The sequence below is a fragment of the Salmo trutta genome, chromosome 19 (genome assembly GCF_901001165.1).
Source record: "Salmo trutta chromosome 19, fSalTru1.1, whole genome shotgun sequence".
Taxonomy (NCBI): Eukaryota; Metazoa; Chordata; class Actinopteri; order Salmoniformes; family Salmonidae; genus Salmo; species Salmo trutta.
Genome location: NC_042975.1, coordinates 45,195,781 through 45,223,237, shown reverse-complemented (window position 1 = coordinate 45,223,237; position 27,457 = coordinate 45,195,781). Strand labels below are relative to the sequence as shown.

Here is a 27,457-nt window from a genome sequence, read left to right as displayed (position 1 = left end):
TGGGACTGTGTTTTATTCCTTCACCATGGGTCTGTGTTTTATATTCCTTCACCATGGGACTGTGTTTTATATTCCTTCACCATGGGACTGTGTTTTATATTCCTTCACCATGGGTCTGTGTTTTATATTCCTTCACCATGGGTCTGTGTTTTATATTCCTTCACCATGGGTCTGTGTTTTATATTCCTTCACCATGGGACTGTGTTTTATATTCCTTCACCATGGGACTGTGTTTTATATTCCTTCACCATGGGTCTGTGTTTTATATTCCTTCACCATGGGACTGTGTTTTATATTCCTTCACCATGGGACTGTGTTTTATTCCTTCACCATGGGTCTGTGTTTTATATTCCTTCACCATGGGACTGTGTTTTATATTCCTTCACCATGGGACTGTGTTTTATATTCCTTCACCATGGGTATGTGTTTTATAGTCCTTCACCATGGGTCTGTGTTTTATATTCCTTCACCATGGGTCTGTGTTTTATATTCCTTCACCATGGGTCTGTGTTTTATATTCCTTCACCATGGGACTGTGTTTTATATTCCTTCACCATGGGACTGTGTTTTATATTCCTTCACCATGGGACTGTGTTTTATATTCCTTCACCATGGGACTGTGCAGTGGTGTAAAGTACTTAAGTAAAAATACTTTAATAGTACTATTTAAGTAGTTTTTTGGAGTATCTGTACTTTAATATTTATATTTTTGACCAAAAAATTTACTTTTACTTCACAACATTCCTAAAGAAAATATTTTACTTTTTACTCCATACATTTTCTCTGACAACCAAAAGTACCCGTTACATTTTAAATGCTTAACAGGACAGGAAAATTGTCATATTCACGCAGTTATCAAGAGAACGTGTGGTCTTCCCTACTGCCTCTGGCCTGGCAGACTCACTAAACACAAACACATCTTTTGTAAATAATCTCTGAGTGTTGGAGTGTGCCCCTGGCTATCCGTAAATGTGAAAAACAACAAAATGGTGTTGTCTGCTTTGCTTAATATAGGGAATTTTAAATGATTTATACATTTACTTTTATTTTTGATACTTAAGTATATGTTAGCAATTACATTTACTTTTGATACTTAAGTATATTTAAAATTAAATACTTTTAGACTTTTGCTCAAGTAGTTGACTGTCTGACTTTCTATTAAGGTATCTATACTTTTCCTCAAGTATGAAAATTGGGTACTTTTTCCACCCCTTGGACTGTGTTATATTCCCTTGGAGCTGATTCAGAAATGGAAGCATCGTAAAAACATGGCTGTACCCAGGGAGGTGCCTGTGGTGTCTTGCCCCAGGGCAGAGTCCAGGGTGGTGGTTTACAGCAGCATGTCTCTGCCCTCCAGCACTCAGAGGTGTAAAATGTCAGGGCAGAGAGAGGTGCAGATTACTGTACCCGAGCCAGGGGTGCCAAACACACAGAGCTTTTATCAGCTTACTGTAATCTTTGTCTGGCTAATTCAAAGGCTGCTCAGGCTACCATAGAGGGAATATCAAATCTGTGATTCTACTGGAGCCTCAATACCCCTGTGGCACAGGGATCAGAATAACACATAATTTACACACAATACATATACTGTATATGTTACAGAACATACACTTTGCAATGAATAATAATGTACATGTTAAAAGTGCACTTTAAATACACTGTACACTTGGCAGAGTAGGTTCATATGCTAGTCATGAACTGTATGCATTACAGAGTTGGTGAACATCGTAGAGGAATGGGCACTCCACACCAAGGTTATTATAGTAAACTAAAACAGAAACTAAAACAAAAACTAAGTTAATGAAAAAACAATTTAACAAACTCAAATCAAATCAGTATTTAAAAATGTAATAAAATGTATGCACTCTACTGTAAGTCGCTCTGGATAAGAGCGTCTGCTAAATGACTAAAATGTAAATGTAAATGTAAATCAAATGTTATTGGTCACATACGTGTTTAGCAGATGTTATTGCGGGTGTAACAAAATGAATGTTTTCCTAGCTCCAATAGTGCAGTGCAAATACTGCTATACTGAAACTATTATAATTTTGCTTCTCCAAAACGATAGAAAATAAAATGAAAACCATTGTGAATTATGTTCAGTTTTCGTTTTTTTTGTAAAATTTTTGGGCAAAGATCTAATGGGATTTTCAATCTACTTAATCTGGTGGGCAATTGCAGCCAGATGATGGGGACGTTTCAAAAAGGCCTCGCTTGGGCATCGCTTTCACAAGCTATCACTAGCTAATGGGAAGAAATGGCTAAGTATCAAACTTGATTCTTCTTACATGTCCTACTAAAGTTACCCCTAGAGTTGATTGACGCACCCAATTAGCATAGAACAAAAATCCCCATCAAAGTCCATCTGTTTAAGCCAATGTTGGCCTTCAGCATCTGCGGTGGAAGGTGGCAGAGTTACAGCAGTGTCTGTCAGACCACGAAACATCCCGAAAATCGCTCTTCTCACGAAAACGTCTGCAGAATCTGAACGGTTTGGGATAGAAACGAATATAACCTAACCTGAGCTCTCAAGAACCCAATGCCATTGTAACGGTCGTCGTAGTGAATGGACCAAGGCGCAGCGGGTACATGAATGTTCATGTTTATTTTACAAAATAAACCACAAACACAATGACCAGACGACAAACAGTCTTGCAGGCGACACACAGCTATGCAAAGAACAACCTCCCACAATTCCCATGACAAACACATTCCTAATTATAGGACCTTCAATCAGAGGCAACGATAGACAGCTGCCTCCAATTGAAGGCCCCTATCCCAATTACCTAAACACAGATCTAAACACCCTAGAACAGTCATAGAAATATACAAACATAGAACAATGACCAAAACCCCGGAATACATAAATCAAACACCCCTCTACATACACACACCCCGAACCATATAAAACAAATACCCCCTGCCACGTCCTGACCAAACTATAATAACAAATAACCCCTTTACTGGTCAGGACGTGACAGCCATACAGCCATAGGGTTCTCCTTTGAACTGCTAATTATCAATGCAATACGGTTTTGGAAATTTCAGAAATTCTATAGTGAACAAAAACTACATGCAATAATATCAACCATTTTTACTGAGTTACAGTTCATCTAAGGACATCAGACAATTTAAATAAATTCAGTAAGCCCTAATCTATGGATTTCACATGACTGGGAATACAGATATGCATCTGTTGGTCACAGATACCTTTTAAAAGAAAAAGGTATGGGTGTGGATCAGAAAACCAGTCAGCATCTGGTGTGACCACCATTTTCCTCATGCAGCGCGACACATCTCCTTCGCATAGAGTTGATCAGGCTGTCGCCTGTGGAATGCTGTCCCAGTCCTCTTCAATGGCTGTGTGAAGTTGCTGGATATCGGCGGGAACTGGAACACGCTGTCGTACACGTCTACCCAGAACATCCCAAACGTGCTCAACGGGTGACATGTCTGGTGAGTTTGCAGGCCATGGAAGAACTGGGACATTTTTCAGCTTCCAGGAATTGTGTACAGATCTTTGCGACATGGGGCCGTGCATTATCCTGCTTAAACATGAGGTGATGGCGGCTGATGAATGGAAAGATAATGGGCCTCAAGATCTTGTCACGGTATCTCTGTGCATTAATTGCCATCGATAAAATGCAATTGTGTTCTTGGTTCGTAGCTTATGCCTGCCCATATCATAACCCCACCGCCACCATGGGGCACTCTGTTCACAATGTTGACATCAGCAAACTACTCGCCAACACAACGCCATTCACATGGTCTGCAGTTGTGAGGCCGGTTGGACATACTGCCAGATTCTCACAAATTACGTTGGAAGAGGCTTATGGTAAAGAAATGAACATTACATTCTCTGTCAACAGCTCTGGTGGACATTAATGCAGTCAGCATGCCAATTGCACACCCCGCCAAAACTTGAGACATATGTGGCATTGTGTTGTGTGACAAAACTGCACATTTTGTGGCCTTTTATTGTCCTCAGCACAAGGTGCACCTGTGTAACGATCATGCTGTTGAATCAGCTCCTTGATCTGCTACACCAGTCAGGTGGTTGGATTATCTTGGCAAAGGAAAAATGCTCACTAACAGGTATGTGCACAAAATTTGAGAGAAATTATATTTGTGTGCATATGGAAAATGTCTGGAATATTTTATGAAACATGGAGCCAACAGTTTACATACATATTTCTGTTCAGTAAATTTTCATACCCCCCAAAATGATTTAATAAATACAAAAGATACACTTCCTGTGAGGCATTTTAGATTCCCATGGAGATGTTTTGTGTTGCACTTCCCGACCTAATGGAAACTCAGGAGAGAACAAAAGAAAACATCTGCTCGAAGCTGTGTGACACAAAAAAACTTAGTGGAAATCTGTGGTATAACAGCTAACAGGAAGTGCATCTAAAAGTTGATTTTGTATGATAACTTTTGTGTTCAAGTTTAGTGTTCAAGGTTTCCAAACCTGTATCGCAATCAAGGATAAATTGTTTGTCGAGCGTTTCACACTTGACCAAATCCCCTCAGCTAATCAAAAGGGATGTGGAAGGACTGAGTCATGAGAAGGGCTAACCTAACCTATGACCTGACCCATCACCTTATGTATTACTGACCCCCAGTTGCAAGAAGCGACATCAAAACAATTATACAACCCAAATAGCTCCTAGCCTCCCACACATCCTTTCTGAAACTAAACAATATAAAAAGTAAATATTTGTATTTAACCTTTATTTAACGAGGCGGCCTACCAAAAGGCAAAAGGCCTGCTGCGGGGACGGGGGCCTGGGATTAAAAATAAAACATTTATACAATATAAATATAGGACAAAACACACATCACAACAAGAGAGACAACACAACACTATATACAGAGAGACCTAAGATGACAACATAACAAGGCAGCAACACATGGCAACACAGCATGGTAGCAACACAACATAACAACAACATGGTAGCAACACAAGATAGTAGCAGCACAAAACATGGTACAAACATTATTGGGCACAGACAACAGCACAAAAGGCAAGAAGGTAGAGACAACAATACATCACACAAAGCAGCCACAACTGTCAGTAAGAGTGTCCATGATTGAGTCTTTGAATGAGGAGATTGAGATAAAACTGTCCAGTTTGAGTGTTTGTTGCAGCTCGTTCCAGTCGCTAGCTGCAGCGAACTGAAAAGAGGAGCAAACCAGGGATGTGTGCGCTTTGGGGACCTTTAACAGAATGTGACTGGCAGAACGGGTGTTTTATGTGAAGGATGACGGCTGCAGTAGATATCTCAGATAGGGGGGAGTGAGGTCTAAGAGGGTTTTATAAATAAGCATCAACCAGTGGGTCTTGCGACGGGTATACCGAGATGTCCAGTTTACAGAGGAACATAGAGTGCAGTGATGTGTCCTATAAGGAGCATTGGTGGCAAATCTGATGGCCGAATGGTAAAGAACATCTAGCCGCTTGAGAGCACCCTTACCTGCCGATTTATAAATTATGTCTCCGTAATCTAGCATGGGTAGGATGGTCATCTGAATCAGGGTTAGTTTGGCAGCTGGGGTGAAAGAGGAGCGATTACGATAGAGGAAACCAAGTCAAGATTTAACTTTAGCCTGCAGCTTTGGTATGTGCTGAGAGTAGGACAGTGCACTGTCTAGCCATACCTCCAAGTACTTGTATGAGGTGACTATACAAGTATGAGGTAGTAATAACACCTGTGGGAGCAGGGGCATTCTTCTTACCAAACCACATGACCTTTGTTTTGGAGGTGTTCAGAACAAGGTTAAGGGCAGTGAAAGCTTGTTGGACACTAAGAAAGCTTTGTTGTAGAGCGTTTAACACAAAATACGGGGAGGGGCTAGCTGAGTATAAGACTGTATCATCTGCATATAAATGAATGAGAGAGCTTCCTACTGCCTGAGCTATGTTGTTGATGTAAATTGAGAAGAGCGTGGGGCCTAGGATTGAGCCTTGGGGTACTCCCTTGGTGACAGGCAGTGGCTGAGACAGCAGATTTTCTGACTTTATACACTGCACTCTTTGAAGGAGGTAGTTAGCAACTATAAACAAATGTAAGCTTGCAAATATGAAAACATACTGAGATTAAACTGAGTTCTAAATAAAAATCAAAAAAATTTATAAAATAAAAAACTAAAATAACCTTGGTCCACACGCACTTCACATGCAACTCAGACCCACCACTCATAGCAGAATGAGCTCTTGACATTATCCAGATATGCAAGTGGTATAATGTGTACATTATATACTGTAGGGACATAACCCCTGCAAGACATTTATCACAGAGGAAAGGTCACTTTATTGACAGGCTTATGACTCTTAGTTATTAGTTATTTATTACTGACCCAGAAGCATTAGTGTTGCCTCTTCAATGGCCAATCATCAATGCTGCCCTCTGGTGGTCAAATGAAATGGTACCAGATCATCTATGGAAAAAAGCTATTGAACTGCTTGCATTCAAAGACATTGTGTAATTGTTTTCTTTAAGATTCTTGTGTTAATAAAACAATAAGGAAGTGTCCTCCAGGCTCTGGAGAGTTGCATAACTCTAATATAATGGAGATAGATACCGTGGAGGGACATGTTTTGGAAGGATAGCTTGTGTGCACCATGATCTGTTCTAACTCCTTGCATGAGGACTTGTTTCTATGTGGAACTAATGCGTCGTTCTCTTGTTTCCTCAGGGCATCTGGCACTGTATACACAGCCATTGACATTGCAACTGGCCAGGAGGTAAACTAACTTTACTACCTCAGCCCCTTCAGAAAAACATCCACATCTTACGTGTCTATCTGTCACCCTGATTAGCCATCTCTTCTGGCTAATCACAGTAACTGTGTAATCTGTCGGAAGAGCACCGAAAACACCGTCTAATGTCTCTGTGGCTGTGCATCTTTTAGGTGGCCATCAAGCAGATGAATCTCCAGCAGCAGCCCAAGAAGGAGCTCATCATCAATGAGATCCTGGTGATGAGGGAAAACAAAAACCCCAACATAGTCAACTACCTGGACAGGTGACCTTCATAGCCATGGTTACTGATGGGGAAAACAGCCAGTATAGCAGATACTGTAAATATGACCATTTCGTGCACTACTATACTTGAAGGTAGACTCAGCGAAATGGCATCGCCACGAGCAGCACCGTAGCTATTGAGATGAGCGAGATTCACGACTTCACTCTCACACGGTCACACACATTATCTGTGCACGTGCACGGGTTCGCTTCACGCTGTCAGAGCGTGGTAGCCAGGGCACCAAAACAGAGAAGTTAAGCCTCAAGCTCCAGTGCTCTTAGTTGATGCGGACATTGATCCACTTTGCGGTTTACTTTCTGGATCCTACCTTTAATCTCTCTGTCCTCCTCTGTCTGCAGTTACCTGGTAGGGGATGAGCTGTGGGTGGTGATGGAGTACCTGGCTGGAGGCTCACTGACTGATGTCGTGACTGAGACCTGCATGGACGAGGGCCAGATCGCTGCAGTCTGCAGAGAGGTAAGAGACCAGCCCTCTACTATCAACAAATACCCCCTAGTGCCTTTAGCTGAGCCCCTTCTGACCACTAGCCTAGGCATTTCCTCTGATCCAGATGTGTGTCTGTGTCTCCACTCTCTACAGTGTCTGCAGGCTCTGGACTTCCTGCACTCCAACCAGGTGATCCACAGAGACATCAAGAGTGACAACATCCTGCTGGGCATGGACGGCTCGGTCAAGCTCAGTAAGTCATCTCACTAGTAAGGGACAGGCAGGAGGGACCAGGGTGGAATGATGGTCAATTGGATGTTGGGGTAGAGAGTCCTGTGGGGAGTGGTGGGGTTGAAGAAGCCGTGTCTGACATGTTCCTCTCTCCCTGCAGCTGACTTCGGGTTCTGTGCCCAGATCACCCCAGAACAGAACAAGCGCAGCACCATGGTGGGCACGCCCTACTGGATGGCACCCGAGGTGGTGACCCGCAAGGCCTACGGGCCCAAGGTGGACATCTGGTCCCTGGGTATCATGGCCATAGAGATGGTGGAGGGAGAACCTCCCTACCTGAATGAGAACCCTCTCAGGGTAAGACACACTATCTACAGTTCACACACATCCAGGGATATACTGGAGCTATTTGATCAGTAAGGGCCAATAACTGATTGGCCCTCTCCACCCCTCTCTCCCATCCCCTCAGGCACTGTACCTTATCGCCACCAACGGGACTCCAGAGCTCCAGAACCCTGAGCGATTGACCTCCGTGTTCAGAGACTTCCTCAACCGTTGCCTGGAGATGGACGTGGACCGCAGAGGCTCAGCCAAGGAGCTCCTCCAGGTACTGACCACCATGTCAACCCCAACCTGACCACACTGACCACTAACATAACCCAAACCTTAACCTAACCACTCTAATATAACCCAAACTCGACCACACTGACCAGTCCACCCCTACATTACTAACATACCGTTCTAACCTTAAATCACAGGCTGTACACGCAGAGCATTCCTCTCATTAATGTTCCTCGCTTGTGTTCTTTGCAGCATTCGTTCCTGAAGTTAGCCAAGCCCCTGTCCAGCCTGAGCCCTCTGATTGTTGCAGCCAAGGAAGCCATCAAGAACAGCAGTCGTTAGGAGGCGCTGTGTGTCCACACACAGAGCTGGACCCTGCTCCATGGGGTTGTGAGACAGGCAGCACAGAGATAGACAGTAACCAACCCTCCTGCTGCCTCATACAGAGGATGGACAGCTGGCCCACATGGCCTCTTAGCGGCCGAAACGCTGCTGCTGAATCACCTTCCTGCCTCCTCTTTAAGTCCGCCAGCATTCTGTACATGTGGAGCAGTCCATCGGTATTGTGTGTGTGTGTGTGTGTGTGTGTGTGTGTGTGTGTGTGTGTGTGTGTGTGTGTGTGTGTGTGTGTGTGTGTGTGTGTGTGTGTGTGTGTGTGTGTGTGTAAGCGTGTGTGTAAGCGTGTGTGTAAGCGTGTGTGTAAGCGTGTGTGTGTGTGTGTCCTGTGAGGGGAGTAGATGCTCCTTAACAAAAACAAAAAAAAAGAGAAAATACAAAGAAAAAAACTTGTGCTCCTTTTCAAGAGGGAGAGATCCAGGAAGAGAAGCCGAACGTAACAGCACTGAGAGCTTGTGATTCCTTCCCTTTCTGTCCAGCGATCACCTTGGTTCCCTTTTCTTCTAGGTCTTTCCAATAAGGCCTCTCCTGCATTGAACATTTTACATGCGAGACAGACTCTGGGACTCGGGAACCAACATATGCCTGCATGACTTTGGCTCTGTGTAACCAACTTGCAACCTGCTCATCCTCTGCAGGTGTGTGTGTGTGTGTGTGTGTGTGTGTGTGTGTGTGTGTGTGTGTGTGTGTGTGTGTTGCAAGAGAAAAAAAGGAGGGACTGGAGAGAAGTGGCAACCATCCATCAAAGCCATTTGGCTTACTCCAGGACATAGCTGTAATTCCTTGGATAGCCTAAACTTTCTAGATGTTCAGCGATCTCACATAGAGAATGGCTGGGCCAAGGCTGTAGAGGAGGCTGATTCAATCACTGCTGCCTCTCGGATGGGCCACAGTGTGTTCACGTTTCCAAAGTCAAAAGCTTTGAAAACATTTTCCAATTCTTCAAGTTCAAGTATGAAACCCGTGTTATGGGCCTAATACCTGTAGTTAGTTCAAATCGATTTAGTCAATTAATTTATTTGTAATTGTTTGTCCAGAGTCAATTTCCAGTCAGAACGTCTGAGACGCGTGGTCCGTTAGAAAGATTCTGAAGGTGTCACAGTCTATTGCAGGACGCTAGACTGGACAGACTAGACAGGACGCTAGACTGGACAGACTAGACAGGACTGGACAGACTAGACTGGACAGGCTAGACTGGACAGACTAGACAGGACTGGACAGACTAGACTGGACAGGCTAGACTGGACAGACTAGACTGGACAGGCTAGACTGGACCGGCTAGACTGGACAGACTAGACAGGACTGGACAGACTAGACTGGACAGGCTAGACTGGACAGGCTAGACTGGACAGACTAGACAGGACTGGACAGACTAGACTGGACAGACTAGACTGGACAGACTAGACAGGACGCTAGACTGGACAGACTAGACAGGACTGGACAGACTAGACTGGACAGACTAGACTGGACAGACTAGACTGGACGCTAGACTGTATTACTGTCTATGTGGGGATAGCCTGCCAACAAAAATGAGCTTGAAAATATTTTTGGGGGGTCAATTTGCCAATGTTACCATTTGTTTCACATCAGTGAGCCTTACATTTGCGTGCTTAACCTCTGATCTGTGAATTTACCTAGATGTATCTGAAGCGGAAGCCATTTGTTCAAATGAGCACAATCCCTGAGTTAGTGCACATGTTCGTCTGTCTGTCTGTCTGTCTGTCTGTCTGTCTGTCTGTCTGTCTGTCTGTCTGTCTGTCTGTCTGTCTGTCTGTCTGTCTGGAGCTCGCTCTCGCTCTCGCTCTCGCTCTCGCTCTCGCTCTCTCTCTCTCTCTCTCTCTCTCTCTCTCTCTCTCTCTCTCTCTCTCTCTCTGTGTGTGTGTCTTTGTCCATCCAGAAGGTGTGTATATATCATTTTTTTTAATGGGATGCCGTTCTTTAGCTTCCTCAGCGTGAGTTAAGACTCATTGCTCCAGTGTCTTGTTGCAGCTAAACTTTCCTAAGTACTGTGTGAGTTTGGTTGTATCTGTTTCTATGCGTTTCTGTGAGTTTTGGCTGTGTGGCCGCAGATTGCTGGGTGTTATTTAATCATTTGTCCATGAAAAGGTTTTTGGATTGATGACTGAGTGCCATTCTATAATTGTAACCTGTCTTACGGACCATTGAAAAGGAGAGGATCACATTCCCCTTCACTCTGCAATTCCTATCATCCCATAGCAAGAGGCTACTGGACAAGTACTCTGAAAAGCTCTCTCTCTACATAAATAGAGACTGTTCCTTGGTTCTTAATTCAATAGCTTACTTAGAACCATCCCTGTGGCATTCTCTGCCTGGTCCATAGTAGCCACAGCATCCCTTAGGACTGTACTGAAGTCTAGACCTGGGACAGAGATAGTAGGAGACAGGATAGACACTTGTCTTTGTGTTGTGTCTAAACCCTGAGCTCAAACTATATCCCTGGTAGATTGTGTGTGTGTGTGTGTGTGTGTGTGTGTGTGTGTGTGTGTGTGTGTGTGTGTGTGTGTGTGTGTGTGTGTGTGTGTGTGTGTGTGTGTGTGTGTGTGTGTGTGTGTGTGTGTGTGTGTGTGTGTGTGTGTGTGTGTGTGTGTGTGTGTGTGTGTGTGTTTGTAAGGGAGAGAGCTACCTCAGCACTAGATGCCACTCCTGTTGTCCACCTTAACTCAGACGGTGAGGTGCAGGGTAGCTGCTCACTCGTACCACCACTGTAGGCTATACGTACTGTAGAAATGCAGGAGAGCCATTGCAAGGAGGCCATGGCCGATTTCATGCATGGGAAGCAACACATGTTAATTCATTTTCCAAGTAGGCTAACATTGTTAGGATATGTGTGTATGTATGTAAATAAGATGGAAAAAATGCAATGACAATATTCAGGTTGCTCTATAGTAGGCCTATGTATTTGTAAATGGTTTGCACCCTGGAAATTGAAGAAGAAAATTAACATTGTCTCTACACTCCTGGATGGAACAATCCTGCTTGGGCTGTGTCAGACAGTACTCCACCTGGACACAGAGCCGTTGGACGCTGTCCCGTCTGTCTCCAGCACGCCCATGGAGCCTGTCTGTCTATCCGGAGCACGACTGCTGAGTGTGCCTGTGGCTGAGAGTTTCAGGGACCTCACAGAGACTATCTGCCCTGTGAACTTTGGTCTCACCTATGTACCTGAACTATGAGCACAAAGATGAACTCTGGGACAGCTAGCGGCCCCCCGGCCTGCCCCAACCCGCCCCGCCGGCCCGCTCCTCTTCTGCGGTCGCTCCTGTACATTCCTCTCTTTTGAATGTGTAAACCTGTACACGTGGTGTGAAAATTCCTCTATAAATGTGTATCAAGAGAATGGAACAAAGACAAAAAAGCGTTTCTTTTTAAATTATTCCTATTATTATTCTACTATTATTATCATCTGGGTTTGTAAACTGCTGATGCATCTGGTAAACCTCAGCAGGCCCCATCTTTGGAAACAGACAGATGAGAAAAAGCGACAGGGTTTCGGATAAGCTATTTTTAATTGTGGTTAAAGCTATAGACTTTTTTAAATTATGAATTGTGCATGGCTGTGTCTTGAGTGTAAAACAACAAAATACTGCAGTTTGGGAACTGGACTGAAATAAAAAAAAATTAAAACATCATTGTAAATTAACATTTTGGTTTGAATAGATTTACTTTTATCTTTTAGTAGGGATTACCTGGCAAATCCTTTTGAGCAAGCGAGTACGGTAGTTTAGACACATGCAGTATACCCTTTAGACATTTCAAGTTGCTCAGTGGAAGGATACAAATTGATGACCATAGTCCAAAACTTACACTGTAGATACTGTACATTCAGGTTATCCAAGACTTTACAATATTGTGTAGCAAAAACTGAAACCTTTTGTCTGTTTCTCAACAATATCAAAAGAGGCACATACATTTGTATATGATAACAAACATGTTATTAAAATGTATATGTTGCATCGTTTTGTGTACAGATACAATATGTGTGTCACTTCAATGGGCTATTGTGTTTCATAGTGTATAGTTTAGTATAAAATAATTGCATTTTGTCTTGCTTCATGCTGACTTTTTCACATTCATTCACCTTTCGAAAAGGCATAACTTGTCTCTTTACAAAACCCAAAGTAATGCAATAACAGTAAGAAAAATATGACTCCGGAAAGCTGGAAGGTTCTTCTTGGTCAATGACCATGCCGGTCCTTAAAAGATTACGAGCTCACATTCATAGTCATTCTGACAACCAAATGATGTCTTGTAGTGATAAGCTCCTGTCCAAAGTCTCCTTCTTGCGTTGTTACCGCAAGGAAGAGGTGACAGAGTGTTGTATACATTGTCAATGTGACCCAGTAGTCAGCTGATCCAGGTCACATGTCTGTGAGCTCGGTGCAGGTGACGATGCGGAGGGTGATGGAGCCAGGCATCTCGTCGGCCATGGCTCTGCCTCTCTTCCTCAGCTGGAGCCTCTGGGGTTTGGTGGAGTCTTTTAATGAGCCTGTCAGAACCACCTGGCCAAGGAACTGGTCCTTCACAGCGTTACTATTCCACACCTGGGGAAGAGGACAAGTAGGGACGGGTAGACCAGGTAAGACCAAAGCATGAAAAATACACTAACACTAACTAAGGACATCAAATGTACCAATTCATGAATCACTTTATCTTTCCTTCCCATTGGTATTTATGATATTTGACACCTCTATATTTTACCTCCACAGTGATTGGCTTCCTGGGCTTCTTTCTGTAGAAGATGGCTCTGGTCTCAAACACCGGGTCCAGGGTGTCTGCCTTAACTGTTGACCGGACTGAGCGGCCCTCACAGGACACGATCACATATGGATCTGCACCTGCACAATGACACAGTATGAGCCAGCCATAAGGTCATGCTGAGTAAACTCTTACAATGTCTATTTGTGACGTATGTTTCCCTGTAATGTATAGTATTCATTAGAGGTTGTGGAGCGTTCCCTAACCCCCTGTGCTGTCCTGGTTCTCCAGCCCCTCTGCTGCGTGGATGTAGATCTGGGACACAGCATGGGGGTAGCCAGTGAATGCACTCCAACACCTCCTCCTGGGCTTGTGTTCTGTTAGCTCTCTGAGAGACGAAGAGAGATCATCATATACCTTTAAAGTAATGCTAAAAACTGCATCGACAGCATACTAAAGTGCGTCATTACATCTAAATATGGCTCTTAGCTATGCCACAGGTCTAGTTCCGGTACCTGCATCCTGAGTCTACATCAGTATAAACGCGCAGCATGAACTCTCCCAGAATCTCCGGTTTTAAGGTGGAGGGGATGATGATGTAGCGACCCTTGGGGAGCGTGACCCTCGTGAACACCGTGCGGGCGTTGATGTACTTTGACGTTTGCACGTTCATCTGGGTGATAATGTTATGCATGCGGTACTTTCTGTTCAGTTCCACCTTAAATCAGAAGAAATCATTTCTCACCATGACTGTTCCCCAATGTTTGTTATTTCAGCTTGAACAGATTGAAACTCTAAATCATTGGTAACACTTAATTTTAAGGGGTCCTTATTACAGTGTGCTTACATATGTAATTACACTGTAACAAATATTGCAGTTAATTATGATAATTCATAGTTACACTGTAGTAACAACATGTATCTGGTGGTAATTGCAGTCTGTGATTACAAGGGTGTAACAACGAATGCTTGTTACCATAGCATCCCAATGCACCATATTTCAGCCTGCACAAACCACATGATAAACAGTATTTTAAATTGTTAAATAATTTAATTGTGCATTTGACAATGGGTCAAGAACACACTTCTCCAGCTTACCAGTGACCATCAAACTTTTTTAAGGTACTGTATCTGTGACCAACAGATGCATATCTGTATTCCCAGTCATGTGAAATCCATAGATTAGGGCCTAATGAATTTATTTCAACTGACTGATTTCCTTATATGAACTGTAACACAGTAAAATGTTTTTAATTGTTGCATGTTGCATTTATATTGTTGTTCAGTGAAGTTACCATGTACAGAATAGACTTTCCATGCAATCTGTACATTTTGGGGGGGATTAGCTAGCTAATTGTCTATTCTTGACTAACTAGCTAGCTAACTACCTAAAGCTGGCAAATATACTATGATCACTACTCGCTAGCTAACTAGATAGCTAACATTAGCTGGGCTCGATGGTCTTATCTTCCCTGAACCTTGTCCTCAGGGTAGCCGTACCCTAAGGGTATTACGTGAGACACACCCAGCATGTTAACGTTAGCTTGCTGGCGAACTACTTGTGTCGACACAAGCACTATTATTGCTAGCTAGATAACACAACAACTAGCTAGGTAGCTAACTAGGCCTAACTAGCTACAGTGCCTTCAGAAGGTATTCATACCCCTTGACTTATTCACATTTTGTTGTGTTACAGCCTGATTTCAAAATGTATTAACCATCTACACACAATACCCCGTAATGACGAAGTAAAAACATGTTTTCAGAATTTTTTGCAAATGTATTGAAAATGAAATACAGAAATATCTCATTTACATAAGTATTCACAGCCGAGTCAATACTTGTAGACACAGCTGTGTTTTCTCTAAGAGCTTTCCACACCTGGATTAATGATTGTTGATCATTGCTAGACAACCATTTTCAGGTCTTGCCATAGATTTTCAAGTAGTTTTAAGTCAAAACTGTAACTCTGCCACTCAGGAATAGTCACTCTTCTTGGTAAGCAACTCGTGTAGATTTGGCCTTGTATTGTAGGTTATTGTCCTGCTGAAAGGTGAATTAATCTTCCAGAGTCTGGTGGAAAGCAGACTGAACTATGTTTTCTTCTAGGATTTTGCCTGTGCTTAGCTCCATGTTTATTTTTTACCCTGAAAAACACTCCCCAGTCCTTAACGAATACAAGCATACTCATAACATGATGCAGCCACCACTATGCTTGAAAATGTGTTTTATTGGATTTGTCCCAAACATAACACTTTGTATTCAGGACAAAAAGTGAATTGCTTTGCCACATTTTCTGCAGTATTACTTTAGTTCCTTGTTGCTAACAGAATGCATGTTTTTTTTACATTTTATTCTGTACAAGCTTCCTTATTTTCACTCTGTCATTTAGGTTAGTATTGTGGAGTAACTACAATGTTATTGATCCATCCTCAGTTTTCTCCTATCACAGCCATTAAACTCTGTAACTGTTTTAAAGTCACCGTTGGCCTGCTAGTGAAATCCCTGAGTGGTTTCCTTCCTCTCCGGCAACTGAGATAGGAAGGACACCTGTATCTTTGTAGTGACTGGGTGTATTGAAGACCATCCAAAGTGTAATTAATAACCTCGCCATGCTCAAAGGGATATTCAATGTTTGCTTAAAATGTTTTACCCATCTACCAATGGGTGCCCTTTGTAAAGCATTGGAAAACCTCCCTGTGGTTGAATCTGTGTTTGAAATTCACTGCTCGACTGAGGGACCTTACAGATAATTGTATGTGTGGGGTACAGAGATGAGTTAATCATTAAAAAAAATCATATTAAACACTATTATTGCACACAGAGTGAGTCTATACAACTTATTATGTGACTTGTAAGCAACATTTTACTCCTGAACTGATTTAAGCTTGCCATAACAAAGGGTTTGAATACTTATTGACTCAAGACATTTCAGCTTTTCACTTTTGTAATTCATTTGTAAAAATGTTGAAAAAACATAATTACACTTTGACATTATGGGGTATTGTGTGTAGACCAGTGACAAAAAAAGCAATTTAATCCATTTTAAATTCAGGCTGTAACACAACAAAATGCGGGGTGTGAATACTTTCTGAAGGAACTGTATACTATATATGCCTAAACTGTAGAAATGATTATGATAATTAGGGATAATATAGAGCGTCTATGCTAAATTGTCATACATTCTTCTTCTCTACCACAGATTCCCACAAGGTATCAGACTCCAGGATGGGAAAGGCTTACAAGAAAGAAACAGATAAAGACAGTCAGAGACGGAGTTGTCGATTTCTATTGTTACTTGTAATGTTAAAAATAGCTAGCTATCTAGGCTACTCACCATATTATATAAGCTTCAGATTTTAATCACCACTAGAATAGTTATTTTTATGTTATTGAGTAGGCCTATAGCTTTGTTTAATCTAATTAATCAAAGTATTAATCTAACAATAAAAATCTTTATTATTTTGTTGCAGTAAAGTTGACTAAAGTAAAAGCTCATCTTTTGTTTGTAAGTATTTTTACTTGATAATGAGTAATTATAGTTACCTATGAGCAATTTCTATATAAAGTTACACTTCACTTTAAATAGCAAAATCCTGTGTAACAACTAGGCCAACCTTGTACTTATGAACAGGGGCGCAACTTTCACTGGGGACGGGAGACACGTCTCCCCCACATTCTGAAATTGTATTTTTGTCCCAACCCCCAGTTGTATCATTGATATGTGATTCAAAACGAGGCAACAGTGTGCTTTAGGACCATGCGGACGCCTCGGCTGTTTGGAGTGTTTGTCCAACTGGATAATTAAAAAAAATACATATATTATGTCCCCCCCACTTCTAAAACCGAAGTTGCGCCCCTGCTTATGCAGATATTACAGATATGTACTCTGTAGTGTATTACTGTGTTAATTTTCTCATTTGGATGGTGCTTTCAGAAGCTGACGATTAGATTGCCAGGATGGGTAACATACTTTGTAGGTACACAATGATTACAAGTACCCCTTAAGATACACAGGATTTAGCTAGTAATTCATGTGTACTTATATAGTACGTTAGCCATCCTGACAAGCTGGCCCTAATTTTAAAGCTTCTGGAAGCACCATCCAAGTGGGAGGCTAAACACACCAGTACACCACAGAGTACATTGCATGTAATATCTGCATAAGTACAATGTAATTACTAGGTGTTACACAGGATTGAATTGGTTCCAAACTTCTTCCATTTAAGAATGATGGCGGCCACTGTGTTCTTGGGGACCTTCAATGCTGCAGAAATGTTTTGGTACCCTTCCCCACTTCTGTGCCTCGAGATAATCCTGTCTTGGAGCTCTACGGACAATTCCTTCCACCTCATGGCTTGATTTTTGCGCTGACATGCACTGTCAACTGTGGGACCTTATATAGACAGGTGTGTGCCTTTCCAAATCATGTCCAATCACTTGAATTTACAACAGGTGGCCTCCAATGAAGTTGTAGAAACATCAAGGATGATCAATGGAAACAGGATGCACCTGAGCTCAATACTGAGTCTCATAGCAAAGGATCTGAATACTTATGTAAATAAGGTATTCCTGTTTTTTTTGTAAAAATTTGCAAAAGTTTTTAAAAACCTGTTTTCGCTTGGTCATTGTGGGGTATTTTGTGTAGCTTGATGAGAGAACATTTATTTAATCAATTTTAGAATAAAGTTGTAATGCAACAAAACGTGGAAACAGGTCTGAATACTTTCCGAATGCACTGTGAGTACACATTAACTACAAGATACGCTTCATTTTAAGTAGCTAAATCCTGTGTAATGTACATGTACATGTATTACATGTACTCTGTGGTGTACTTTTGGGTTTAGCCTCTCACTTGGATGGCAAGGAGGATCAGGTTGTCATAATGGGTAATGTACACAGTAATTATAAGTACTTTGTTTATTATAATCTGGGATGACACCTGTATGGTAGACCCCAGTAAGTGAGGTTGACCTATATCTTATCTGTTTTAGTAAACTCAATCAAGTTACAATTAACTGCAATACTTGTTACAGTGTAATTACACATGTAATTACACTGTAATAAGGACCCCTTAAAATGAAGTGTTACCGAATCGTTTCGTGATTACAGGTCTCGTTGGAAGTTCTTGTCCCAGACATGAACTGGCCAATGTGGCCATTATAGGTAATGTCTACCCATTATTGTAAACACCCACTGGCTGATTTGCTGTTTGTTCAACAGATGAAGAGAGAAAAGGGAAATTCCATTGATTTAGCCAAATTCTTGTACAGATGGGGATGCCAAACATGTAGCACAGAGAACTTCTCCCCTAAAATAAACTGCAGTTGGACCAACGCCCCACGCTCCAGACATACACCCTGTCCTTTGGACAAACCCTCACTGAGCCAGTCTCTCACCCCAGTCCCACTGCAGTCAATCTAAGATTGTGTTAATATGAACTACCTTGAAGACGGCGAAGCCGAGGGTGAGGTTCTCTCCTTGGCCGATACGTCTGTGGATCTTCATGTCTCTCTGCTGTAGGGAGATCAGAACCTCGTCCACCTCCTTGGTCATGTCAAACAGGTACTGGGGATTCTGTAGGAAGGTCTGTTTGTAGTTCATGCAGCCGCCACAGCGGTTGTGCAGGGGCTCTGAATGCTTGGTCCAACTCCCGAAATGCACCACTTCGTGCCATGTCTTGTGGATGGTGAGCAGAGAGGTGTTGATGAGATGACACACGTCTGCATCCGTGAAGTACTTACACCAGTCTGTAAACACCATCCTATGGAGATAACACACAGAGAGAAAGACACACAAATTAAGATTGGTAGATACCATAAAACTTCAATTAAACGCAGTCTCAAATAGCCGCATGTCCCTTTTGATAGCTGGGCACACATTTCAGCAAATTAACACAGGTTTCAAATAAACGCTGGATCTAAATGAATTGTTTACTAGGTTTCCATGAATTATCATGATTTTTTTTTTAGGTTTAATGTTTTATTTGTTACAATAAATAATTCAGTAATAAATCGAAATAATTATGGAAATCTTGTGTTTTTACACAGATTATCCATTATATTGACCAGATACTCAAGTGGCCGCTCTAACAACGAAAATAAATGTCTTCAAACATGTAAGGCAGTCAGGAGGAGTCAAGATCAGGTGGGAGCATTCTAGCCAATGAGAGGGCAGATACGTGTGTGAACAACTAATCTAACGTAGAAAGCTTAAAAGTAACACCTGAAGCCTAAAAGTAACAAACTGTTGAGGGAAGTTTTGTTCTGCACTGTTCAACCAATCCAGTAAATGTGGAGGAGTTAAGATGGAGTGTCGCCTTGTTAACGTTCCAAAGTGGAAGTCGGGTCACAGGCTCTCCTTCCATTTCACCTGAAAACCGGAATATCCGGTTGTTTGGGACTCGGCAGAGGCTCGTTCGTGAACAACAGGCACAACTCCGATATAAAGTGTTTTTTCTCAAAGTTGTCGGTATGTCACATGTCCTACTTATATCAGTACACTCGTAACAACCTAAGCATTACAAACAGTGTAGCTACTCCGCAAGGCAATCAAACAAGCTAAGCGTCAGTATAGAGACAAAGTAGAGTCGCAATTCTCAGACACAAGAGGTATGTGGCAGGGTCTACAGTCAATCACAGACTACAAAAAGAAAACCAGCCCTGTCGCGGACCCCAATGTCTTGCTCCCAGACAAACTAAACAAACTCTTTCCTCGCTTTGAGGACCATACAGTGCCACCAACACGGCTCGCTACCTAAACCTGCGGGCTCTCCTTCACCGCAGCCAACGTGAGTAAAACATTTAAACGTCTTAACCCTCGCAAGGCTGCCGGCCCAGACGGCATCCCTAGCCGCGTCCTCAGAGCATGCGCAGACCAGCTGGCTGTTGTGTTTACGGACATATTCAATCAATCCCTATCCCAGTCTGCTGTTCCCACATGCTTCAAGAGGGCCACCATTGTTCATGTTCCCAAGAAACCTAAGGTAACTGAGCCAAACGACTATCGCCCCGTAGCACTCACTTCCGTCATCATGAAGTGCTTTGAGAGACTAGTCAAGGATCATATCACCTCCACCCTACCTGACACCCTAGACCCACTTCAATTTGCTTACCGCCCCAATAGGTCCACAGACGACGCAATCGCAATCACACTGCACACTGCCCTAACCCATCTGGACAAGAGGAATACCTATGTAAGAATGCTGTTCATCGACTACAGCTAAGCATTTAACACCATAGTACCCTCCAAACTCGTCATTAAGCTCGAGACCCTGGGCAACTGGGTCCTGGACTTTCTGACGGGACGCCCCCAGGTGGTGAGGGTAGGAAGCAACATCTCCACCCCGCTGATCCTCAACACTGGGGCCCCACAAGGATGCATTCTCATCCCTCTCCTGCACTCCCTGTTCACCCATGACTGCGTGGCCATGCACACCTCCAACTCAATCATCAAGTTTGCAGACGACACTACGACGACGAGACAGCCTACAGGGAGGAGGTGAGGGCCCTCAGTGTGTGGTGTCAGGAAAATAACCTCACACTTAACGTCAACAAAACAAAGGAGATGATCGTGGACTTCAGGAAACAGTAGAGGGAGTACCCCCCCTATCCACATCGATGGGACAGTAGTGAAGGTGTAAAGTTTTAAGTTCCTCGGCGTACCCATCACGGACAAACTGAAATGGTCCATCCACACAGACAGCGTGGTGAAGAAGGCGCAACAGCGCCTCTTCAACCTCAGGCTGAAGAAATTTGGCTTGTCACCAAAAACACTCACAAACTTTTACAGATGCACAATCGAGAGCATCCTGTCGGGCTGTATCACCGCCTGGTACGGCAACTGCTCCGCACACAACCGTAAGGCACTCCAGAGGGTAGTGAGGTCTGCACAACACATCACCGGGGGCAAACTACCTGCCCTCCAGGACACCTACACCACCCGATGTCACAGGAATGCCAAAAAGATTATCAAGGACAACAACCACCCGAGCCACTGCCTGTTCACCCCGCTATCATCCAGAAGGTGAGGTCAGTACAGGTGCATCAAAGCTGGGACCGAGAAACTGAAAAACAGCTTCTATTTCAAGGCCATCAGACTGTTAAACAGCCATCACTAACATTGAGTGGCTGCTGCCAACATACTGACTCAAATCTCTAGCCACTTTAATAATTAAAAATTGGATGTAATAAATGTATCACTAGTCACTTTAAACAATGCCACTTTATATAATGTTTACATACCCTACATTACTCATCTCATATGTATATACTGTACTCTATACCATCTACTGCATCTTGCCTATGCCGTTCGGCCATCGCTCAACCATATATTTCTATGTACATATTTTTATTCATTCCTTTACACTTGTGTGTAAAAGGTAGTTGTTGGGAAATTGTTAGATTACTTGTTAGATATTACTGCACAGTCGGAACTAGAACCACAAGCATTTCGCAACACTCGCATTAACATCTGCTAACCATGTGTATGTGACCAATAAAATTTGATTTGATTACTTCTGTTTGATCAAATAAGCCACATGTAGCAAATAAGGCATACAAAAACAAGCACAAGAACAGTCAACAACTTTGGTAGTACAGACCCTTTGAAATCGGCCAATCGCCATCTAGTGACAAAAGTAAGAACTGACGAAAAATCACAGTCAGAGAATTATTATTAAGGAAAATATATAGATTTTTTTAAGAAATAGAGGCATACTGAGACAAAAAAACTTGATACAGTGTATAAATGATAACACATTAGTGCAGGAAATGAAGAATTTTTATAAAATGCTGGAAGTGAATGCTGGTATTAAACAATTAACTATGGCAAATGAGAAAAATCTGTGTGATTTAAGGAAATAGACGCCTGGCTCAAATAGAAGCCTGTCTATAAAAAGTGCCTGTTGTGTTGATTAAAGCAAATAAACTCCCCGGGCTATTAATTGAAATTTTACGGTAGATAAACCACTATCTCATGCGCTGAACAGAAGAGATAATAGTCTTTAATTGTTTTGTTTACACTCACCAGAATTCCCCATCGTTTTCTACTGTGATGCCAAGCTTAGCCCTCTCCATGCTGCCAACCCTTTCCCATTCTGCTGAGCTGAAGTGAGGAGGGGGAGAGACAACAGGAAAGAGGGAGAATGAAATAATGAGTTGATGTGTCCACTTGGGCACTGAAGTGTGTAGAGGTTGAACAGCACATGAGCGGGGAGGATAAAGGCTCCATGTCCTCCACACCTGTCACTCCAGGCTCCGTTCCACTCAGTCTTTCCCCAGGGGTTTCTCATGCGGATCAGGGGGATGGTCTTGTTCTGGAAGTAGGCCATCAGACCGTGGCCTAACTGTACCTTCTTCACTGCAGTCACTGAGTAGGCATGGCCCTTCACTAGCCCACACGCCATCCAAGCCTCGATTTCAGAAGGAGACGCCTAAGAGAGTGACAAACACATTAGTCAGTCACTTCCCACTGGGCACACACTGGTTGAATAAATGTTGTTTCAGCATAATTTGTCAACATGTTGTGACATGGAATCAATGTGGAAAAGACATTGGATTTAAAAAAAAGTCATCCAGGTTTTTAATCTAATTTCGGTTTTTAATCTAATTTCAACCAGGCTTGAAAACATTGAAATTAGGGTACAACTTCAACTTAACCTGACTGACAGGTTGTTACAACAATCTAATTTCAACATAATTATCAGAACTATGTATTAGTTCAAATTGGGTTGAAATGTCCTATATATTGAGTGGTTGAAATGATGTTGAATTCTTATTTGATTAGACACATTTTATTTGCCCTTGTTTCAATGTCGGTAGTAAAATGATATGTTTGAAGCAACTTTATTGTTTCAAAGTCATGCTATCAACCTAAACAAAGAGGTATATTGAAATAAAATGTGAAGCCACAGTCCAACTATTTCTGCCTGAACAGCGACTCCTACTGGTTTATGAGTGGTAATGCAGTTAAAGTGAGAACAAGTCCACTATTCAGATGCTTACTTCTATGTACACTGCTTAGCTTTGGAAACAATCTATGCTCATTTCATCTGAGCTATCATGTCAAGACATTTAGATATTGATCAGGTTCCATACACTGTAAAAAGAAATCTAGTTGTTTCAACTAAATATTATTAAGTAACTGGCTCCACAGACTTTTCGGGTCAAAGTGTTATGTGAACTTAACATGTTTAGTTGGCCCAAACTTAGCTCCAACAAAATGCAGTCAACTTAAAAATGACGTGTTTGCTCAAATTGTCTCATATGTTAATTCAACTAACAATTATTATTTGGGCATCCTACCTAAAAAAAGGCTGTGAAACTAGGTACACACACTGCGTTTAACATACAATGTTTTCAACTGACATAAAATGTTAAGTTCAGGTAACACTTTGACCAAAAAATTTTGTAAACATAAAAAAGTCGGTGGAACCAGTTACTTAATAATATTTAGTTGAAACAACTAGATTTATTTTAAAATTTCTGTAAAAATAAATCTAGTTGTTTCAACTAAATATTATTAAGTAATTGGTTCCACAGACTTTTGTTTCCTCAACTTTTCGGTCAAAGTGTTACCCGAACTTAACATTTTTAGTTGGCCCAAACTTAGTTCCAACATGAGAAAACGTAGGCAAAAATTCAATCAATGTAAAATGACGTGTTTTCTCAAATTGCCTATTTATGTTCATTCAACTATAAATTATTATTTGGGCATCTTACCTAAAAAAAAGGCTGTGGAACTAGTTACACACACTGCTTTTACATTTTTGTGCTTCAACACTTGGACCGAAAAGTTGAGTAAAAAAAAAAAAGGCTGTGGAACCAGTTACTTAATAATAATAATTAGTTTAAATAACTACATTTGTGGGTGTTTTTAATTTACTTACTCTGTACTCATTTGCGTATACTACTTAAATAACATTGAATAGTTGAAAGTAACTCCTCTAACTTTTCTTACACAAGCTGTATGTGAAAGTAAATTCGGAGCGAGGTTGTGTTTACGTAGACTATATTGACATCTGATTTGCCCAACAAAGGACACAATTTTTTCAACGTGTAAATAGGTACACTGGCTTGCGAAAGTATTCACCACCCTTGGATTTTTTCCTATTTTGTTGCCTTACAACCTGGAATTAAAATGTATTGTTTGGGGGTTTGTATCATTTGATTTACACAACATGCCTACCACTTTGAAGATGCAAAATATTTTTTCTTGTGAAACAAACAAGAAAGAAATTTAAAAAAAAGAAAAGTACTTGAGTGTGCATAACTATTCACCCCCTCAAAGTCAATACTTTGTAGAGCCACCTTTTGCAGCAATTACAGCTGCACGTTTCTTGGGGTATGTCTCTATAAGCTTGGCACATTTAGCCACTGGGTTTTTTTCCCATTCTTCAAGGCAGAACTGCTCCAGCTCCTTCAAGTTGGATGGGTTCCGTTGGTGTACAGCAATCTTTAAGTCATACCACATATTCTCAATTGGATTGAGGTCTGGGCTTTGACTAGGCCATTCCAAGACATTAAAATGTTTCCCCTTAAACCACTCGAGTGTTGCTTTGGCAGTATGCTTAGGGTCATTGTCCTGCTGGAAGGTGAACCTCCAGCCCAGTCTCAAATCTCAGGAAGACTGAAACAGGTTTCCCTCAAGAATTTCCCTGTATTTAGCGTCATCCATCATTCCTTCAATTCTGACCAGTTTCCCATTCCCTGCCCATGAAAAACATCCCCACAGCATGATGCTGCCACCACCATGCTTCACTGTGGGGATGGTGTTCTCGTGGTGATGAGAGGTGTTGGGTTTGTGCCAGACATAGCGTTTTCCTTGATGGCCAAAAAGCTCAATTTTAGTCTCATCTGACCAGAGTACCTTCTTCCATAAGTTTGGGGAGTCTCCCACATGCCTTTTGGCGAACAGCAAATGTGTTTGCTTATTTTTTTCTTTAAGCAATGGCTTTTTTCTGGCTACTCTTCCATAAAGCCCAGCTCTGTGGAGTGTACGGCTTAAAGTGGTCCTATGGACAGATACTCAAATCTCCACTGTGGAGCTTTGCAGCTCCATCGGGGTTATCTTTGGTCTCTTTGTTGCCTCTCTGATTAATGCCCTCCTTGCCTGGTCCATGAGTTTTGGTGGGCAGCCCTCTGGCAGGTTTGTTGTAGTGCCATATTCTTTACATTTTTTAATAATGGATTTAATGGTGCTCCGTGGGATGTTCAAAGTTCTGATATTTTTTTATAACCCAACCCTGATCTGTACTTCTCCACAACTTTGTCCCTGACCTGTTTGGAGAGCTCCTTGGTCTTCATGATGCCGCTTGCTTGGTGGTGCCCCTTGCTTAGTGGTGTTGTAGATTCTGGGGCCTTTCAGAACAGGTGTATATATACTGAGATCGTGTGACAGATCACATGACACTTAGATTGCACACAGGTGGGCTTTTTTTTAACAAAATAGGAAAAACGTCAAGCGGGATGAATACTTTTGCAAGGCACTGTATACACTCATTCATCCATGGTTGATTGGAGCTTTGGAAGTTTAGAAGTAGTTACCATTAGCCCTATAAATAGAATGCCATATTCACAATATTAATAATCCACTTTTTCAGTTTAAGGCAATGTATTTAAGTTGAAGTTTTACCATAATTTCAATGTTTACAACGCTGGTTGAAATGAGAAACTGTACTGGTTGATGACTTTTTTTCAAATCCAATGTATTTTCCACGTTGATTCCACTGTCCCTTTCTGACCAGTAAAGGGGTCATTTGTTATTGTAGTTTGGTCAGGACGTGGCAGGGGGGTATTTGTTTTATGTGGTTCGGGGTGTGTGTTTATGTAGAGGGGTGTTTGGTTTGAGTATTCTGGGGTTTTTGGGTTATGTTCTATGTGTCGTATTCTAGGTTCTATCTATGTTGTGTATTTCTTTGTGTTGGCCTGGTATGGCTCTCAATCAGGAACAGCTGTCGTTCGTGGTTTCGTTTTGTTGTTTTTTGTGTGGAGTTCGTAATAAAATAAATATGAGCATTCACGTACCCGCTGCATTTTGGTCCACTTCCTACGACGGCCGTTACATCCACATCACAATACGTTGAAGCAACATTGATTTAATCAGTGTTTGCCCAATGTGTTCTGTCCCTGTTAAAGTTACCTGTGACTATATACAGTGTACAGTGTGCTGACCAATTGAAAACAATCAATTGAGAAGACAGACCTTGATGGAGCAGCTGATGATTCCACCCCTGTCGTAGACTTTGAGCAAGTCCTCAAAAAGGTTGTCCATTTTCTCCTGGTCTTTGTGGAAAACTCCAGCCTCCAAGTTAATGGCTTCTGTCACGGCTCCACTGAAATCAACAACCGCATCACCAGTGTTGCCCCCGTCCAGCGACTCATAGCAGCCAGAGAGCCTGGAGACAAGAGGAGAGAGAGAGGAGAGACAGAAGAGGATACAGAGAGGTCAGATGGGAAAAAAAGGGGATTTGAAAGGAGGTTTGAGTAGTGTTTAGAGTATACTGACTTAGCATAGGCTTTTTCAAGCAGGGCACTCCAGAACTCGCTGTTGACTTTGGAGTGGCAGTAGATGAGCTCTCTGTTGATGGTGGGCAGGCGGTCATCCACCACCACATCCACCCACTCCCCAAACACCCAGAACTGGAAGTGGAAGATACCAGCATAGTTCTCCGGGTGCTTAGAGTCCCACTCCTGCTCCTTCCAGTCGGGGATGACCTGTCAACACACAGGGCTTCACAGTGAACCACATGTCTAGTAAAATGTTAATAGTTTTAAACTTGGGTGGGAATATTGGCGAGTGCTTATTTTCCTAGCAAGGTTCATTTGAATATAAGGAAAATATTAATGTTGCTTAGGGATAGTAGGGTAATTTAAGAAGGAAAGATGACACTGTTTTCCATTCAATGACATTTAAAAACCCCCTCGGGTGAATTCATCTCATCAACTATGTTAATTAAACTGTGAGTCAGGTATCAACAGTATGGAATGACATAGATGCCCATCCACATACTTCACATACATTATGTATGTGTTCCTGATAAAATCATTTATATGTTTAAAAGATAATGATGAAATAAT

General features: G+C 42.1%; 2 protein-coding genes and 1 long non-coding RNA gene across 4 annotated transcripts in view; 2 read left to right on the top strand and 1 right to left on the bottom strand.

Moving 5' to 3' along the window:
• Positions 1-8,732, top strand: part of LOC115154727 (serine/threonine-protein kinase PAK 3) — a 57,446-nt gene extending 48,714 nt beyond the window's left edge. The window contains exons 10-16 of the mRNA XM_029701241.1: positions 6,700-6,748; positions 6,916-7,028; positions 7,388-7,505; positions 7,629-7,728; positions 7,867-8,063; positions 8,176-8,313; positions 8,520-8,732. Coding sequence (XP_029557101.1) covers positions 6,700-6,748; positions 6,916-7,028; positions 7,388-7,505; positions 7,629-7,728; positions 7,867-8,063; positions 8,176-8,313; positions 8,520-8,609 — 805 coding nt within the window. The 3' untranslated portion in view covers positions 8,610-8,732. The remainder of the gene's footprint in view (positions 1-6,699; positions 6,749-6,915; positions 7,029-7,387; positions 7,506-7,628; positions 7,729-7,866; positions 8,064-8,175; positions 8,314-8,519) is intronic.
• Positions 8,733-12,171: 3,439 nt separating this feature from the next.
• Positions 12,172-27,457, bottom strand: part of LOC115154725 (calpain-5) — a 39,111-nt gene continuing 23,825 nt past the window's right edge. For both annotated transcript variants that reach the window (XM_029701239.1, XM_029701240.1), the window contains exons 4-12: positions 26,886-27,094; positions 26,583-26,775; positions 22,622-22,812; positions 22,407-22,484; positions 18,825-19,143; positions 13,895-14,097; positions 13,646-13,767; positions 13,383-13,519; positions 12,172-13,225 (exon numbers count right to left, since the gene is read on the bottom strand). In XM_029701239.1, the coding sequence (XP_029557099.1) occupies positions 13,043-13,225; positions 13,383-13,519; positions 13,646-13,767; positions 13,895-14,097; positions 18,825-19,143; positions 22,407-22,484; positions 22,622-22,812; positions 26,583-26,775; positions 26,886-27,094 (1,635 nt within the window). In that variant the 3' untranslated portion in view covers positions 12,172-13,042. The remainder of the gene's footprint in view (positions 13,226-13,382; positions 13,520-13,645; positions 13,768-13,894; positions 14,098-18,824; positions 19,144-22,406; positions 22,485-22,621; positions 22,813-26,582; positions 26,776-26,885; positions 27,095-27,457) is intronic.
• On the top strand, positions 13,128-16,856 carry LOC115154726 (uncharacterized). The gene is made up of 3 exons (XR_003867930.1): positions 13,128-13,260; positions 13,391-13,552; positions 16,582-16,856. It is a non-coding gene; the product is annotated as an uncharacterized LOC115154726 (long non-coding RNA).